The 17293-nt window shown below is 47.5% G+C and overlaps 1 protein-coding gene across 4 annotated transcripts in view; it reads right to left on the reverse strand.

Moving 5' to 3' along the window:
* Positions 1 to 6434: 6434 nt before the first annotated feature.
* Positions 6435 to 17293, reverse strand: part of WASHC2C (WASH complex subunit 2C) — a 61998-nt gene continuing 51139 nt past the window's right edge. For 2 of the 4 annotated variants that reach the window (XM_045023801.1, XM_045023800.1), the window contains exons 26-30: positions 17032 to 17094; positions 16209 to 16421; positions 11977 to 12582; positions 11190 to 11364; positions 6435 to 6938 (exon numbers count right to left, since the gene is read on the reverse strand). In XM_045023801.1, coding sequence (XP_044879736.1) covers positions 6799 to 6938; positions 11190 to 11364; positions 11977 to 12582; positions 16209 to 16421; positions 17032 to 17094 — 1197 coding nt within the window. In that variant the 3' untranslated portion in view covers positions 6435 to 6798. The remainder of the gene's footprint in view (positions 6939 to 11189; positions 11365 to 11976; positions 12583 to 16208; positions 16422 to 17031; positions 17095 to 17293) is intronic. The other 2 variants (XM_045023803.1, XM_045023802.1) reach the window with 1 other exon arrangement.

Here is a 17293-nt window from a genome sequence, read left to right on the forward strand (position 1 = left end):
TAAACAGAGGATTTAAATAGGCCATGGACCCTGGACACTATCCTTCCCAGGATCATTTGTGGACCTGTTTTAGCAGGCGCTAACTGACTACCAGTTAATGGTACTACAAATGCAAGGTTAACATTGGGGGGGTTTAACCTAGGCTGATCCCAAGAGCAAACCAGAGCTGGGACAAAAGTCTGTAAATGCTACTCTAGCCACTCCACAATCATAGTAACTAAAGTTAAAACAGCACCACACATGCTAATCAAGACAAACCGCTAAAGGGGGGATATCCAGGGGCAAGGCAGATTGGCAAAGGAGTGGGGTGGAAACTGCCCCTGCCCCATGGAGCAAAGGAGGCCTTTCATCTCTAGGGTTACCAATCCTTCACTTGCAATTGAATAAGCTCTTTGGGGGCAGGGATGTCTTGTTCGGTGCTTGTACAACACCTAGCACAATGGGGCCCTGGCCCATCACTTGCGCTACTGCGATACAGAAACATTTTCTCAGCAACACCAAAAGATTATGATATGAATAGCTGAGAGGAAGAGGAGGAGGAGGAAAAAACCCATTGTATTTCATTAAACCCCTTTAAAGCCTTTATAATGCAAGGGAAGGGAATTAAAGGTAGAACCATTGTCAGATCTCTTTTTCGGCAGGGCAGATGTGGGCATTCCCATGAACCCTACGAGGACACGTTCCACCGAGACATTCATACTGTATTATGGCACAGAGATCAGAGAGACAGCGCTAGCTCAGTTTTAAAACCTGCTCAGTGAGGACACCCACGTTCTGCTCTCTACACATTTCAAACTGTCACTATTATTCCTGTTAATGTTAATGGAGCTGTTGTCAAGGTAACAAGCACAACTGTAGCTTCCCCCTCAGTCATACCCCTGCTGTTGCTGGCTCCTGACCTCTAGCCACATTCTGAATGTTAGTATCAGTCATGCAAATTCAAGGACTGGGCGGGATAGAAAGCAGCTATCCAAAAATTAGTGACAGCCACTGTCCACGTTACAAGCTACAGGAAAGCTGAGCATCTGTCACAAGAATCACTCTCGCAGGAGTGTTTACTGAGTGACTGCTCAGAGCATTTCTTCCTACGCTGACAGCTAAGGCAGAACAAGAAGTATTTTGATTCTGAAATGGATGCAGATCAGAAAGCACATTTCACCGTTTCAGAATAAGAGAACAAAAGCAGGTTTTTACTAATGGACTGTAGGCAGGATTTGACGCTCACCCAGCTCACAAATGAAATCTTCCACATTATATAGATATACACACACACCCCGCTATCTTGCTCTTCTAGCACACACTAGTGCTTAGGTTCCGTTGTCAAAGCAGAATACACTATGTTGCGCTGCATCATTGGGCATACATAGATCTATTGGCTTCCCTTCTAGGGGCACTATCAACTAGTTTAGGTCCAAAAGCATTGGTTCAGAGAGGAAGGGAATTATTTTACAAACCTAAGGTGATTTACAGCTTTTTAACTGTTCCGCCGCAGGCTTGGAAACCCAGATACACCAGTGTTGTGTTGGGGCTGGAGAACTGAAAAGTGAAAATGACCAGGCATTTCACTCTCTGTCTAGGTAGTTCTATGGCACCCACTCCTGTAGTGGGAGAGTGCCCATTAACGGATTCGTGGTCAATACCTCCGTGACTTAGGGGAGTATTACATAGTGGGAACTGAGACGGCGAGAGTAAGGGCCTCACCCACAGTTCACTGACATCAATGGGAGTCTTTTCATTGAGTTCCACTTTTTGGATCATAAGTCGAATAAGAAATCCAGGGCAGAGCAAGAATCTGAACGATCCTTCAAAAGCAAAAAAATTTACCTATTTCAAGTCATGCCAGTGACCATGGAAAATTTTTTGTTACATCTGGATGCACATCCCTGGTGCCGCGGAGATAATGGGATCGTTTCACACTTCCTCAGTGTTACAGATTACGAATGTTCCCAGACTAGCCTAGGAAGGCTAGAGCACTGATTTACTATTTTATTCATGGGACTGTTTTTATGCCAACAGCTCTAGCACAATCCTACTTTCTAGTTAGCTGTAGTGCTCCCTAGGTTCTATTATCCTGTGTGTTGGTAGAAACATGACAGCATTGTGATGCTGTGCCAACTCCACACAAAGGGCTGCACAGCAATGAAGCATGAACAGCATGCAGCAGAATGCCATTCCATCACTTCCCAAAGAACCAAGATAGGCTGAGCCTGTAGCAGCATTCTGCCACAAGAGCTCAGAGGCAAAATGACCAAAGAATTATTATTCAGAGTGCCCTGCATAACTATGGACCTGTATATAGGGCACAACAACAGGTCTGCACATTCAGGAGCTCTGAAATTTTAAATGGATGTTAGATTGTCATTAAGCATCCAAGTTTACCATGAATACTGCTAACTGTTTCACTGCTGATCATTTAAGCATAAAACTCCAGCCAGACTGGCATCATGGGCACAGCTGGACCAAAACGCCTTTCCCTCCCCCTGCTAACCTGTTCTTTAGTGATACTGGACAGGAGAAGTGAGAGAAGTTATCATACCCCTGCTCAAGGGAGTCAGCTGAACTCTGACATAAGCAAGTTGTGACCATTCAAAGTTTCGAGGTGGCATCTATTTCAGATTTAGAGTGTTCTTCGAGTCCACATGCTGAAGCAGGCTGTGCTCTAGACTAGATCACTTACAAATTGATAAAAATTTCAGAAGATGCTTTAGAATGTCAAGCTTGGTGAGGAGTGCAAAATTCACACAAGTTCAGTATCAATTCTCACAGGATAACAAGAATGCTATCTGGTGGCCTACCCTTTCCAGCTTCAGATCTAAATGAAGCCTTGATCACACTGGATCTCTCTCTCTTAACATCCAGCATGAGGTCATCTCACATTCAGCAGCAGCCTGCTGGCAGAAGTAGATTTTTACACCCCTGGCACGCAGACTGTAGGAGTGTGATGGAGACTAAGTTACTGACTCATTGACATTGCCATGGGGCTGCCTAGCAGATAGGTATTGAGTCACTCAGGATTAGATGGTTACACGCCTGGGCCCTTCTTTTTAAAGCACAGCAGATCCAGAGACATTTAGGGGAGGAATGCTCAGAAAGCAGAAACATCCCTTGTCTTCCTCTTTCCTCCCTACTTTTGAAATAAGCCACCCCTATCTCCCCCCAATTGCCCCAGGTTCTGCTTTCCAATGGCATTACCTCTACTGGAAGGTTTTCAACTGCTGTATAGCTATTGCATCAAAAAGCACTATATTAAAAGAATACTAAGGTTGCAAAGTCAAGCACTTGAAAGTTAGGAAATAGAGAATGGAATTAACGCCTCCCTCTTCTCCACATTGCCCAGGTGCCAGCAGAGGGCGCAAGGAGACTCTTCCTGTTCCCAGTTTTGGTGCCCAGCAGCCTGGCAACCCCACCAGCCAGGAGGAACAATAGCAGGGAAAGTCCTGCTCATTCCCCACAGCCTGGAGATGGAGGATGCTCTCACTGTGGTGATGGCACAGCCCATCCGGTCACATATGGGAGATGAGAGGGGGACAGAGCATGCTGAATGCAGATGGAATCTGGTTTGCACATGCTCAGCAGATAACTGGGCCAAATTTGGGGAGACTTACCTCAAGGACGGTAAAAAGGACATCCGACACCAGGGCGGCTCCCCTGCCAAAATTCGAGCCTTTGCTCCCAAGCCGAGATTAGGGTTGCCAACTTTCTAATGGCACAAAACTGAACATCCTAGCACCACCCCTTCCCCAAGGCCCTGCCCCTGCTCACTACATTCCACCTCCCTCAATGGCTCGCTCTCCCCCACCCTCACTCACTTTCACTGGGCTGGGGCAGGGGTTTGGGGTGCGGGAGGGGGTGAGGGCTCTGGCTGGGGATGCAGGCTCTGGGGATGGGCCAGGGATGAGGGGTTTGGGGTGCAGGAGGGGGCTCTGGCTTTGGGGGTGCTCCGGGCTGGTAGTTGAGGTGCAGGGGGTGAGGGCTCTGGGATGAGGGTGCAGGCTATAGGCTGGGGCCAGGGATGAGGGCTTTGGGGTGCAGGAGCGGGCTCTGGGTGGGTCTCAGGGCTGGGGCAGAGGGTTGAGGCTTGGGCTTATCTCTGGTGGCTCCTGGTCAGCGCTGCAGCAGGGGGGCTAAGGCAGGCTGCCTGCCTGTCCTGACATGGGTGGCAAGTTTGTAGAAATTTTGGTGGTGCCCAGAACCCGCCCCCCAACTCCGCCCCCCCCTGCCTAAGGCTCTGGAAGGGGGCTTGGGGGCAGGGAGATCTGGGGTGCAGATCCTGGGCTGGGGATTAGGGTGCAGGAGGGGTGCAGGCTTTGGGATGGAGTTTGTGTGCTGGGTGCAGGCTCTGGGCTGGGGCAGTGGGTGGGTGGGCTGGAGGGGGTGAAGGGTGCAGGCTTTGGGATGGAGTTTGGGTGCAGGCTCTGGGCTGGGGGCATAGGAAGGGGTGAGAGGTGCAGGCTCTGGGAGGGGGGTGGGAAGGGGTGCATGGGAAGGGGAGGGGGTGCACCCTCTGGGAGGGAGTTTGGGGATAGGAGGGAGTGCAGGGGTGAGGGCTGTGGGGCTGAGGGGTTCATGATGGGGGGCTCAGGGCTGGGGCAGAGGATTAGGGTGCGGGGGGATGAGGGCTCTGGCTGGTGCTGAGGGGTTCATGATGCAGGAGGGGGCTCAGGGCAGAGGGTTGGGGTGTGGGGTGAGGGCTGTGGATGAGGGGTTCATGATGTGAGGGGCTCAGGCAGAGGATTAGGGTGTGAGGGGATGAGGGCTGTGGGGCTGAGGGGTTCATGATGCAGGAAGGGGCTCAGGGCTAGGGCAGAGGGTTGGGGTGCGGGGTGAGGGCTGTGGGGCTGAGGATGAGGGGTTCATGCTGGGGGGGGCTCAGGGCTAGGGCTGAGGATTAGGGTGCAGGGGAATGAGGGCTATGGCTGAGGCTGAGGATTAGGGTGCGGGGGGATGAAGGCTCTGGCTGGGGATGAGGGTTTGGGGTGTTGGAGAGGCTCAGGGCTAGGGCAGGGTAAGGGCAGGGTAAGGGCAGCCTGCCTTGCCATTAGCGAAGGGCAGGCACTAGGACCCTGGGGCAGCAGACAGCAGTTCTGCCGGGAGCCGCTCTACTCCGGCAGCAGCGCGCTGCTTTTTGTCAGGCAGGGACGCGGCGCGGCCAGGGGGGGACACGCAGGGGCTGGGACCTGCTCCAGGCAGGGACGCGGCGGGCGGGGGGGAGGAAGAGGCCCGCGGGGGCCGGGGCCCGATCCAGGCAGGGCCGGGGGAGAGACCCAGCTCCAAATATTGCTGGAGCAGGGCACCCGGCCCTGAATATTCCTGGAGCCCGAGCACCGCAAATGTATATAACCTGCCGCCTATGCCTGACACCACGCTGCATGCGCCCCGGAAGTGGCCAGCACGTCTGACAGTAGTAGGTATGGGGAGCAGGATGCTACCCGCACTGCTCTTGCCCACTACAGGCACCACCCCCCGCTCCCATTGGCTGGGAACCGGCCAATGGGAGTGTGGAGCCGGTGTTCGGGGCAGGGACAGCATGTGGAGCCCCATGGCCCCCCCACTTAGGAGCTGGACCTTCCGGGACGCAGCGTGGTGCCAGGACAGATAGAGACCAACCTGCCTTAGCTCTGCAGCACCACTGACCGGACCTTTAACGGCCCAGTCAGCGGTGCTGACTGGAGCTGCCAGTGTCCCTTTTTGACCTGGTCTTCCAGTCAAAAACCAGACACCGGGTCCCCACACCAGAGGTTCTAGAGATTCTCAATGGATTCCAAACATTATGCCCAATAGGTGGGGCACAGTTTATACCATTGATTAGGTGTGCCCAGTGACGTACAATAAAACACAGTTGTTACCAGGTAACACATTTAGGGCCTGACCCCTGAGAGGTGCTCAGAATCATGACTTCAGTGGGAACAGCAAGTGCTCAACATCTCTCAGGTTCCTGAATAATTTCTGGGCTCTCCAATTACTTTCATTCTTTGCTAACTGTAAATGGGCTTTAACGGGGGGGGGGGGGGGGGGGGGGGGGGAGAGGAACAGTCTCGCAAGGTAAAGATACTCTGCACAGTGCCACAGCACTAAAGGACCTTGTTCCTCCTCCCACCGATACCAATGGAAACTTTGCCTCAATCCAGTATTTTTCAGCAGCTTGGATAAAGTCATGGGCAAAAATCTGTTCTCCATTCCTCTAGTTCTCACTTGGCATCCTCTCCTCTGGGAAGATTTATCTATTAAGCACTGACAACATGCTCCAATCTGTAAGAGACAAGAGGTAAAGCTGCTCCCTGGTGGGAGGAACTGACATGAACTTACAGGATGCACCCAGTAGACAGACTGCTGACCCAATGAGATATCTGGTGTTGGTTTTCCCCATTTTGGGATCTGGAGGCAGAGGCTGCTAGCAAACAGCAGAGCAGAAAGCAAGACAAGCACAGCTGGACTTGGTTTAGCAAACACCATTTACTATTTCACAATATCAGTGATTTTTTCCTATAGATCTGTTCAATAAAAGAACTTACACTTTGTATAATAGATTACATTATCGCAGGTATTGCACAAGCTATGTCATCTGGGCAGCACTGAAACAGGACTGCAGAAAGTTACGATTGGAGAGTCTTTTTACAGTGTTAGGCGTGATTAGACCCAGTGCAGGGAAGAGATACTAACCATGTAAAGTGGGGAGCCAGTCATTCGAATGTCCATGGTCATCAGATTCTCTACTCAAAGACAGCTGACATAAGAGTACTAGTACTGGTCAGGATAACCTCGCAGAGAAGGCCCTCTCTCTGCAACACCCACCATTGTCTATTGGCCTCCAAAGGCATTCAGTGGGTCATCAAATGTACTTGATGCCTTGCTTTCAGATTTTGATTCAGAGGCTGTCTGAGAGGATCGGCCTTTGGGGGTGGACGCCTTGGTTTGGCTGCTAGAGGAGAAGATATCATCTAGAGAAAGAGAAAAACAGTGATTAAAAAGAAGAGAAGCTGCTGCCAGACATAAGACGTTACACAGAAAAATCCCCAGCATGTAGCAGTTACTGCCAAGGACACTTTGCTGATAAACACTTTCCTGCTGCTTGTGACATGAAAACGTATTTGTAAGGGCATATGGGGGAGCTTTTAGCTGTGGGATTTTGCCAGATATAGTCAATGAGAGGAGAACGAAAGAAATTCTGACACTTGGCATTTATGCCAGCCAGAGATCTCAAAGCACTGAACAAGTGAAGCCTCACAATGCTGAGTTAGGCATTATAGCCATTTCACAGATGAATAAGTCACTTAACTTCTCTGCAGTTCACCCAGCAGCACCATACAGGAAGCCAGTGACAGAACTGGGAGCAGACTTAGAGACTCATCCAGTCCTGTGCTTTAGAACCATTAAGTCATACTTCCTGTCTACAGATTTGCCCTTTGGAGAATGTATTATTCATGCATGCACACACACGAGTTCTACTGATTAACACGTTTCATCTCCTAAGTTCTGTACAAACATTCACATTCCCCTGGCCCACTAAGGCATTCCTGTGGCTGGCAGTCTGGGAATACCCAGGTTCAAAGAATTGAGATTTTTTTGCTAAAACAAACTGCAAAAGTTGCCAGCATTGTTACCCAAGTGAGCTGGGAAAGACGTACATGTGGGGGGAACTTTTACTACTGTCGCTGGCACCGCTGGCTCTGCAAATCAGGTACCTTAAAGCAGCAGTGTAAAGCAGAGAGCGTGGCTCACCTGGGATCAGAACAAGGATGGATTTAGAAATGCATTTAGTGGCATATACTGATCACAGGCACAACGGGAAAGCGCTGGGAAACATTCTCAGAGTTAGAAGAGATGGAGGTTTAACAAGCCCAGTTTCTTTCACAGATGCTGTTGTTCTCATTCACATGCAAGGCAGTGAAACTCATGGGGCCATTAATACTTTAGTATGGAGTTTATTAGTTTCTTCTGTTGCAGTGACCTTAAACAATAGACCAGAGCCAGCCCTCTCTCCCCCCCTGCAGGGTGGGGTGTCCCATTTGGGCAGCAGCAGCAATAGATAACTTCAAAGCTCAGTAGGGTTCACCACAGGTGGTGGCTGATTTGGGGGCTGTACTGAAGGGGTGGGATGGACTTGGCCCAAATGTGTTTGGGGGGAGGGAAGAGAAGAAATGCTGAGAAGCAGCTGGAAAAAAGAGACCGCTGAATGATGGTGGGCCAGAAAGGTCAATTACGGGTTAATAAAAGGTTATACACAGCTAGGGCTTGGGAGGTTTCTATTGTTTGATGGACGTTTTCTGCATCCTCTCCTACGCATTGGTGTGGTAATGCTAGCATCTGTTTACAAGTCTGGCACCGACTCAGTGAGTACACATTAATCCAGTTGCACACAGAGCACCTGCGGAACCACATGACCAAGCCCCTCATCTGGGCTCTGAATGCTGAAGGTTAGGGACACGTGGGCCAAAGATCAGAGGTGGACTCCCACTACGTGCTACTCTGCCTGTGTGAGGAGTCTATTCTCGCTGCCCTCCCCCTCCGCTGCACACGGCCACTGCTGTGATCATAGGGATACGCAGCTTTAATCCAGGATAGAATTTCAGCACAAGAGAGCGGTCTAGAAAGGCAGCAGTACGGAGTAAATCCCAATTGGCAGCCCTCCAAAACAAGCCATGCAAGAGATTAGCTTCATAGCCATTCAGGGTCCTCCCGGCTTCCACGGGAAGTGTAGTGGGTGCTGAGGGGAATGAAGTTACAGCCCTAGCTTACAACACGGGGACTAAAGGAAGGGGAGGAGGGAGCCTGTTCTCTGTGACAGGGAAAGCAGTACTACTTGCAGAGGAATGCTCAGTTACCCAGGAGGCAGCATCCTAAGCATAGGTGGAGACAATGCCCAGAAGTTTTTGAGCAGCGAGAGAGGCACTATAAGAATCAGAAGGATGGCTTTGACACAGTCAGGCTCCAGACACTCACAGGGAAAGACGGGGGTCTGCACCCCAAAGAATAAGCAACTGAATCAACTGGTTGTATATAATGCTATTGTGTGTAAATATAGGTCAAGTAAAATGCTGAATTTGGTGGTCATTGGGAAGGGTGTATACAGGTTATGGTTCTGAACGTAAGCGGGTGTATGTGTGTAGAACATGGTCATTGTACCAAAGGTTTAACTCCCCCCTCACCTCGCAGCTGTCAGGAAGCAGGCGAGCAGGGAGGGGCACGTCCCAGGCTAGTGGCTTACATGAAACTAACTCCCAGCACCGTACAACCCAGGGAGAGAAGGGCAGACCATGAAGGTAACAGAAAGCCATCGGAATGGAAAAGACCTCCTCAGTCTTGGAAAACTAAGGAAGGAGGGTGTTTCCCCTGCCCTGTGTAACCATGAATTGCCAGGCAGAAAGAAAAAGCCCCCTGCAAACCCTGTCAGAAGGGAAGGGGTTTGACGTGAAGGTTCTCCATATAATACAGAAGGTGAAGTGGCATCATTATGTTCACTGTCCATGTAACTTGCCTGCATTGCTTTATCTGACTAGTCCACCTTTGAATCTGTACTTTTTCTATTAAATGAGCTATTTTGTTTATTTTGAACCCCAAGCAGTTCTCTGTTGTGCAAACTGTGTGGCCTCAAGTGGACTGATAATTGGGGGCTAGTCTCACTCCTTTGGGGGGGATGACAAACAAGAAAGGAAAAGTCTGAGTGGCTGGTAGTTAAGAACTTGGGGGGCAGATCTGGGGAGCCTTGGGACCAGACAGGCTATTGTGGTCACCCTGCCAAGGAGTACAGGCTGCTGGAAGGCAAAGAGACACGATTATGCCTGTAGACTGGCGACTGGTGGCAGGGCTGTAAGCCACAGCAGCCTAGCATGAAAGCAGCCAAAGTTATAAGGCTAGTGGTGACAGAAGCCCTTTCTGGTCTAGGTAATCCCTAAAACATCACAGGGTTTATGAGGAGAGATTAAAGGAACTAAATATGTACATCTAGGCTAAGCAGTGAATGAAAGTGGTGGTGGGGCAGGGGATCATAATTAGTTTGCAAATACAATAAACTAGGAGTGATTGGGCGCAGGTGGAAAGAGAGCATTCCCAGCAGGAAAGGCTCAACAGGCAGTGACAGCCTCTGGTAAAATGCCAAGGTGGGCATTGCTACCAGCCCTGAGCTAAACAGCTAGGGAAGATGCTATGCCAGTCCTGTTCTGGGGCTGCCAGGCTGATCAAAGAAATTCAAGTGTCCTCCCTGGAGTCCTGCATTGAAGGCAGCACTACCTAGTTTGGAGCACTGAGCAGCCGCCCCTGCACGAATCCTTTATCTGGAGGTGCTGTGCTCTTAAACCAACTGAGAATGGAAGGGACGCAAGATTAGGGTGAAGGTACATTAATTTACATGGCTATTTCTGACTTGTGCTCTAGGTGCCTCAGTGCCAGAAATGCCACTGCGAACAGTGAGGTCTAGTGCTGGAGACTGTAGGATAACTAGAGCTGGGTGCCAATTTTTAGACAAAATGGTTTTTGGTCAGAAATTGTGAATTCATCTGAACTGAAACTGTTCGCTGGAAAATGCTCAGTTCGGACAAAATTTTCTGTTTGAAAAATGTTTGGAAACAGTTTTGAAATTGTCAAGACGTCCCATAGTTTGGATTGAAAGTAGTTTTCCTTATCACGTGCTTTCAGATTCATTCTGTCCAAATTTTTATTGATACATTTCATGAAAAGCTCTTGGGAAACCGTGCTCAATAGTTAAAAATTAAGGCTGGATTTTCAGAAGCACTCAGCACTGAGCTATCTCCACTCTTATTGGAGGCAATGGGAGTTTTACCATTGACATCAATGGGAAGAGATGGACGTCAGGAGTGATTGGTTTGAAAGTCCCACTCCAAGTATTTGCAGCAAGTTTATGCTATCCTCACTCACTGAATAGTACCATACACAGCAGAACTATTCCCCATTAAAATCAGTGGGAACTATTTGTCAAGTGAGGTACTCCTCTGTGAGAGTAAGGCCAACACAAACTGGCCTCTAGTGTAAAATATTTAAGACTGCTGAGCAGACACTTATAAAGACACATCTCTACACTGTAAATCCAACACAGAGAGGGTCTGTGTGGGGGTGGGGGTGGGGACGGGGAGAAGAGGAGGGGGAAGTTCTAAAACCCATCCTTTGTCACTCGGGGATTTAACACACGGCCGAATCAAGATAAAGACAATCAAGTAATACCAAGAAGGCCTTACCCATATCATCATCAAATATGGATTTGGATTCCACCTTTTTCTTGGTCTTCTTTTCTTTTGGTTTTATGGTGAGATCCGCAAAAATGTCAGTGTTATCATCAAAAAGGTTAGAATCCAGCACTCTCTCTTTTGTTCTGTTCAGAGGTTTAATGGCTTCTGTTGCGAATATATCATCCTTGGAGCAAAGCATAAATTGAACAGCATCAGTACAGGACATGATAACTGAGCATTCGGGTTCAGCTACATGCAGCAGTAGATAGAGTTGGAAGTCCTGTAACTACCCTGGGCACTGCAACTCTATCAGGTTAGGATTAAGTCTCCAATTTGGCACGGGCAGAGATCTAGTCATTGCTGATACTGCACAGACCAGGTGCAGAACATGTAAGAGCAAGGTTAAGGGCAACAGACAGGCCCAGGCAGGATGGGGGCCTAATTCCTGCATTACCATCAGCGTTGTTGTGTAGCTCAGTTACTCCCGTCACATAGCAGCAGTCAGGTCACAGAGGGAGCTAAGCATTCCCTTGGCAGGGAGAGAGCCAGGTCCTCAAACACATCCACTGTCTGTCCACACGCCATCCCTTTTGCCCTCTGCTCTGGTACGTAAGAGTGAGATTCAGAGGACAGCATTTTCTACAGCTCAGCAGAGGACCAAACCTAATGCTTAGCCTTACTTGGCCCACACAGGCCCCATTCCTTCTGTGCTGAAGGCAGAATGATTTTGCCCCAGGCCCTAGTGATATATTTCCTCCCTTTCTATTTAGGAAAAAAACAACAAATCAGCCATTACCTCAAAGATATCTTGGGCTTTTGGGTCAAGGTCTTGCTGGGTGGTGGGTTTCAACCCCTTCTTCCTCACAGTTTTCTGACTAGTGAAGAGATCTTCATCCTCCAGGAAAGAGATAGGGCTGCTTTTCTTGGATGCTTTCTGCAGTATGGGCTGGAAGAGATCATTGCTGCCCTGATCATCCAGCACTGACAGAGGAGGCTTCTTCTCACCACTTTTAAGGGGCTTGCTGGCCAAGATCTCCGGGGTTTTAGCTTTGGCTGCTGGCTTCGACACTGAATTTTTCACAAAGAGATAGTTGGACCCAAACAAGTCATCCTCTTGGCCTGGGCCTTTCCCAGAAGGGCTTCCGGCCATTCCAGGTGACAGGCTACCGCCATCTATTGGTGATGGCAGCTTAGCCACCAACATGTTTTCTATGCTTCCCTTAGCGTTTGGCTCAGCAGTGCAGAGCTCCTTTGCATCTGCTAATGCAGAGCTCTGTCTGGGGAGTGGCAGCTGCGGCTCCTCTGTGCTGTTCAGCTCCTCATTCTCGCTGGACTCTTGAGCAGCTAGCCGCCGGGCTGTCCTGGAGGGAGGCCTTCGTTTGCTCATCACCTTGATCCTGCTCTGTGAGAAGAGGGAGATCAGGTTGTGTTAATGGCTTGAAGAGAGGCATGCACTTGACAGGGACCCTGCTCTCCTCATGTTCAAGCTTTCCACGTTTTATTCTATGATGGGGACCCAATGACCTCCCAAAATCTAATCCCAGCTCTGAGAAGACTTTTGTAGTTTTTTGTTACATGAACATTTAATTAACATTAAGGAAAATTTAATATTAGAGCCACCACACTCTGCAAACTTTCATATTGCCTCAGCCCCCACTATGAGGTAGATCGGCAATACAAGAAACCCAAGGCAGGCAGACAAAGCAGGGTGCTCAGGTCAATGGCAGAATACAGGGCTCCTGACCCTCAACCCTGTGCCATAACAGTATTAACAAATCGCCAGAAAACACCCTGCATCAAGGTCAATGACCAACTTGAGTCCATTGGCTGCTGTTCAAACTATCAACCCTTTGCGCCAAGTTATTTAATTCAGTGCAGAGAATGTTCCTTGACAGTTCTTGCTTAATTAGCATTAGTCACATTACACAAGCAAAATTAACACAAGTGAAGTGTTGGTATGAAGGTTCTTTATTGGCTTGGGTCACAATCCTACAGCAATCTCGCAGTAGGATTTTGACAGAATACTGTTTTTTCTTGCTTTTTTGTTTGTTTTGGTTTGGTTTGGTTTTGTTTTTTTTTTAAAAAGAACACTGGGTCAGACAAAAGGCCCATCTAGACCAGTGTCCTGTCTTCCGATAGTGGCCAATTCCAGGTGTCTCACAGGGAATGAACAGAACAGGTAATCATCAAGTGATCCATTCCCTGTCACCCATTCCCAGCTTCTGGTAAACAGAGGCTAGGGACACCATCCCTGCCCATCCTGGCTAATAACCATTGATGGACCTATCCTCCATGAATTTATCTAGTTCTTTTTGAACTCTGCTACAGTCTTGGCCTTCACAACATCTTCTGGCAAGGAGTTCCACAGGTTGACAGTGCGTTGTGTGAAGAAATACTTCCTTTTGTTTTAAACTTGCTGCCTATTAATTTCATTTGGTGACCCCTAGTTCTTGTGTTATGAGGAGGAGTAAATAACACTTCCTTATTTACTGTCTCCACATCAGTCATGCTTTTATAGACCTCTATCATATCTCCACTTAGTTGTCTCTTTTCCAAGCTGAAAAGTCCCAGTGTTATTAATTTCTCCTTATACGGAAGCTGTTCCAGACTCCTAATAACTTTTGTTGCCCTTTTCTGAACCTTTTCCAATTCCAATATATCTTTTTTGAGATGGGGCGACCACATCTGCATGCAGTATTCAAGATTTATGTAGATAAAAAGACAAATATCATATTGTCTCTATCCTTTTCCTAATGATTCCCAACATTGTTAGCTTTTTTGACTGCTGCCACACACTGAACAGATGTTTTCAGAGAACTATCCACAGTGACTCCAAGATCTCTTTCTTGAGTAGTTATAGCTAATTTAGACCCTATCATTTTATATGTATAGTTGGGATTGTGTTTTCCAATGTGCATTACTTTGCACTTATCAGCACTGAATTTCATCTGCCATTTTGTTGTCCAGTCCCTCCTGCTTATTTCAGATTTTATTAGTCATATGATCTAACACCTGAACACAGATTTTTCTATTTTAGCTGATTTTTTGACTTTCATTTATTTGAAGTACAGCCTCCTGCATTTCTTTCTGCTGCTGCAAAAACCTGAAGGCTTTATTCTAGTCCCTGTAGTACCGTGTATAGGCAGGGAGATTTTGCAGAGCCGGGGGGGAAGGTAAGGGTGGGCACCGACATTCTCCATGTTACTGAGCACTACCCTGGAGCGGAAAGCCGAGCCAGACAGGTTTGCTGTGCTTCAGGGTTGGGGGTTCTGTATTTGTGAGAGAGGAACACAGTAGTTATATGTCTATCATGGGACATGGGTCTGTGTATTAACAAGGGCGTGTTTGGAGAGTAGTGATACCACGTGGATGGGAGACGCACTTTAAGAGAAACAGCAGAACTAAAATTCATTTGCAAATTTAACACCATTAATTTGGGTTTGAACAGGGACTGGGAATGGCTGGCTGATTACAGAAGCAGCTTTGCCTCTCCAGGAATTGACACCTCCTCATCTATTATTGGGAGTGGACTGCATCCACCCTGATTGAATTGGTCCTGTCAACACTGGTTCTTCACTGGTGAGGTAACTCCCTTCTCTTCATGTGTCATTATATAATGCCTGAATCTATAACTTTCACTCCATGCATCTGAAGAAGTGAGGGGTTTTACCCACGAAAGCTTATGCCCAAATAAATCTGTTAGTCTTTAAGGTGCCACCGGACTCCTTGTTGACTTTTAAGACTAATCCCTGTGGAGGGGGTTAGTTTGAAAGGGGAGGGAGACTGCTGGGACAGTTGGTTTGATTCAGCCTTTGGGGGCAAAGAACGGGGGTGTATTACTTTAGGACTGTTTTATATCTTAGGGAGTTTAAGATTAACCTAGAATTAAAGGCTCCAAGAAGCAACAATACTGGGTAAAATAGCACAAAGGGATCAATGAAGAACATTTCACAGTGTGCTCTCTCATACGTCTATCACAGATCGGTGTGGGAAAAAATGAGTGTGGAGGTTCCCCATTCTAAAGAGAATTCTGAGGTTGTGCAGCCCATCCTCTGTGGCTAGACTCAGGTGCTACAACCTTTCCCCTTTACAGATCATGCTGCTTATAGCATTAGAAAAGGGTTTTCACAGCACAGTGCATGTGGCACTGGAAATAAGGATTCCTGCAAGGCAATGGATTAGTGCTAATGTGGAAGCTCCACAACCCCACCAGTACTAAGGGGTCATATCATCCATTAATTAATTATTATTATTATTATAGCAGCAACATCTGCTGAGTCCTTGTGGCTTCCTCCTGCTTCTTGTCTAGTAATGATCAGTCTAGTTATGATAGAAAAATCAATGTTAAGACCCTCAATTATCTTGTTCAAGTCACTTCTATTGAAAACACGAGATTTATGGATCCATAAACCTCCACATTGAAATTCTAGTTGCTCGGTTCAATTCCATTTAAAGATCCATTAAACCTTTAAGTACAATATGGCATTTACAGTCAGTAAAATAACGTCATGAATGGAAAACCAACTACTCAGGAGGAAAAGAGCAGTCACTTCAGAGCAGCAACTTCCCCCTCCCACCCCAGAGTGGATTTATTGCTCAGACAGGAATCAAGAATGAATGCCCTGGAAAACGATGTTCTTTATCCACAGAACAGGGACAGCACTGAAAGGAGCATCACTGGTTTCTTCTGTAGCCCTTAAGGTGTTTCGTGGAGGGATGCCTCTATAAGGATTAGAATGGAGTTGTCTCCCAACTAGATTTGACAGAGAGTTATGCTGAAGTACAGCTGCTATCCTTCTGTGGCCTAAACAGAATTGTGTCATTAGAGGAGGAAAATCCTCTACTTCTATAGACCCCGACTGAGCAAACCACCCCTACATGCAGCAAAGTACTTAAGGCACAGGCCATAAAACCCAATGACTTTTAAGATCACATAACCACTGCTCAAACACAGTTCTCTTCTGAATTTTGAAATCAATTTGACTCATTCGCTCTGTAAGCACCTTAGAACCTAGGCACAGAGATTACCTTATTAGCACTGTGCAAGGTATCCACTTGCATGGGATGATCAAAGCTCACACCAGCCTCCTCACTGTTTCCTGCAGCAGAAAAGGTTTCAGCACTTCTTATACCATCCGGCTCGTGCAAGGGAGTCTCCAAATTTGGCAATGCAGGCTTCACACTGGAGATCTTAGGAACTGCACGGGGTAGTAAGGCTGCTGGGTTAATAGCTAAATTAGCCTAAAAAACCATGAACAAAATTGCATTAGTGTTTCCGTAGAGACAGATGAGTACCAAAGAGACAGCATGGTCTAGTGGGTAGGACACTAGGCTAAGACTCAGGAGTTCTGGGTTCTATTCTAGCTCCGTCACTGATCTTGTTCAAGTCACTTCACCTTTCTGTGCCTCCCTTTCTGCACCCTTCATTTATCCTTTACCTGTCTCACTCGGTTTTTACAGAGCTTAATGCAATGGGGCTCTGAGGAGAGGCTACTGTAATACTGAATTACAAGCAATCCATGGCCGACTGTCCAACAAGTTTCTGTACATGCTTGAGAAAAGCAGTGCTGAAGAAAGTTACAGTAAGTTAGGGAACAGTTCCCCTCAGTTCAGATGAAAAATTACAGATACCGCTGCCCAGAATCAGCCTCCATACTGAACACAAGAAAAAAGCATTAAACATGCAGTATATAGAAAGCAACAACTGAAAATCAACTGCGTCTGGAAAGAAGCCTGAGAAGATGAAGTAAAAAGGAGTTTTTAAAAAAAAAATAAAGCACCATTAGTGAGGCAGGGAAGATTTTTTTTTTCTTTGAAAGAGACAGAGTCAAAATGCCAATAAAATAATTACTTGTAGTTTTCCAATCCGAGACGAGGGCTCTTTGGTTTTAATGAGAGCAGGACCTGTGGATTTCTGCACAAAATTACACTGGATTAAAAATCAGCTGGATAAATGAGATCGAAATCTTCACACTGATTGGAGCCTGCATTTTAACATATCTAGAGGGAAGAAGCTAGTTCTGGTCCCTTCGACTACTCAGCAAGAGCTGGAGAGGTGACCTTGCAACGAACACTTGGTTCTCAGCATAGTGCTTTTCATTCCCAAAGCCCAC

This window comes from Mauremys mutica, chromosome 7, assembly GCF_020497125.1.
Source record: "Mauremys mutica isolate MM-2020 ecotype Southern chromosome 7, ASM2049712v1, whole genome shotgun sequence".
NCBI classification, from domain to species: domain Eukaryota; kingdom Metazoa; phylum Chordata; order Testudines; family Geoemydidae; genus Mauremys; species Mauremys mutica.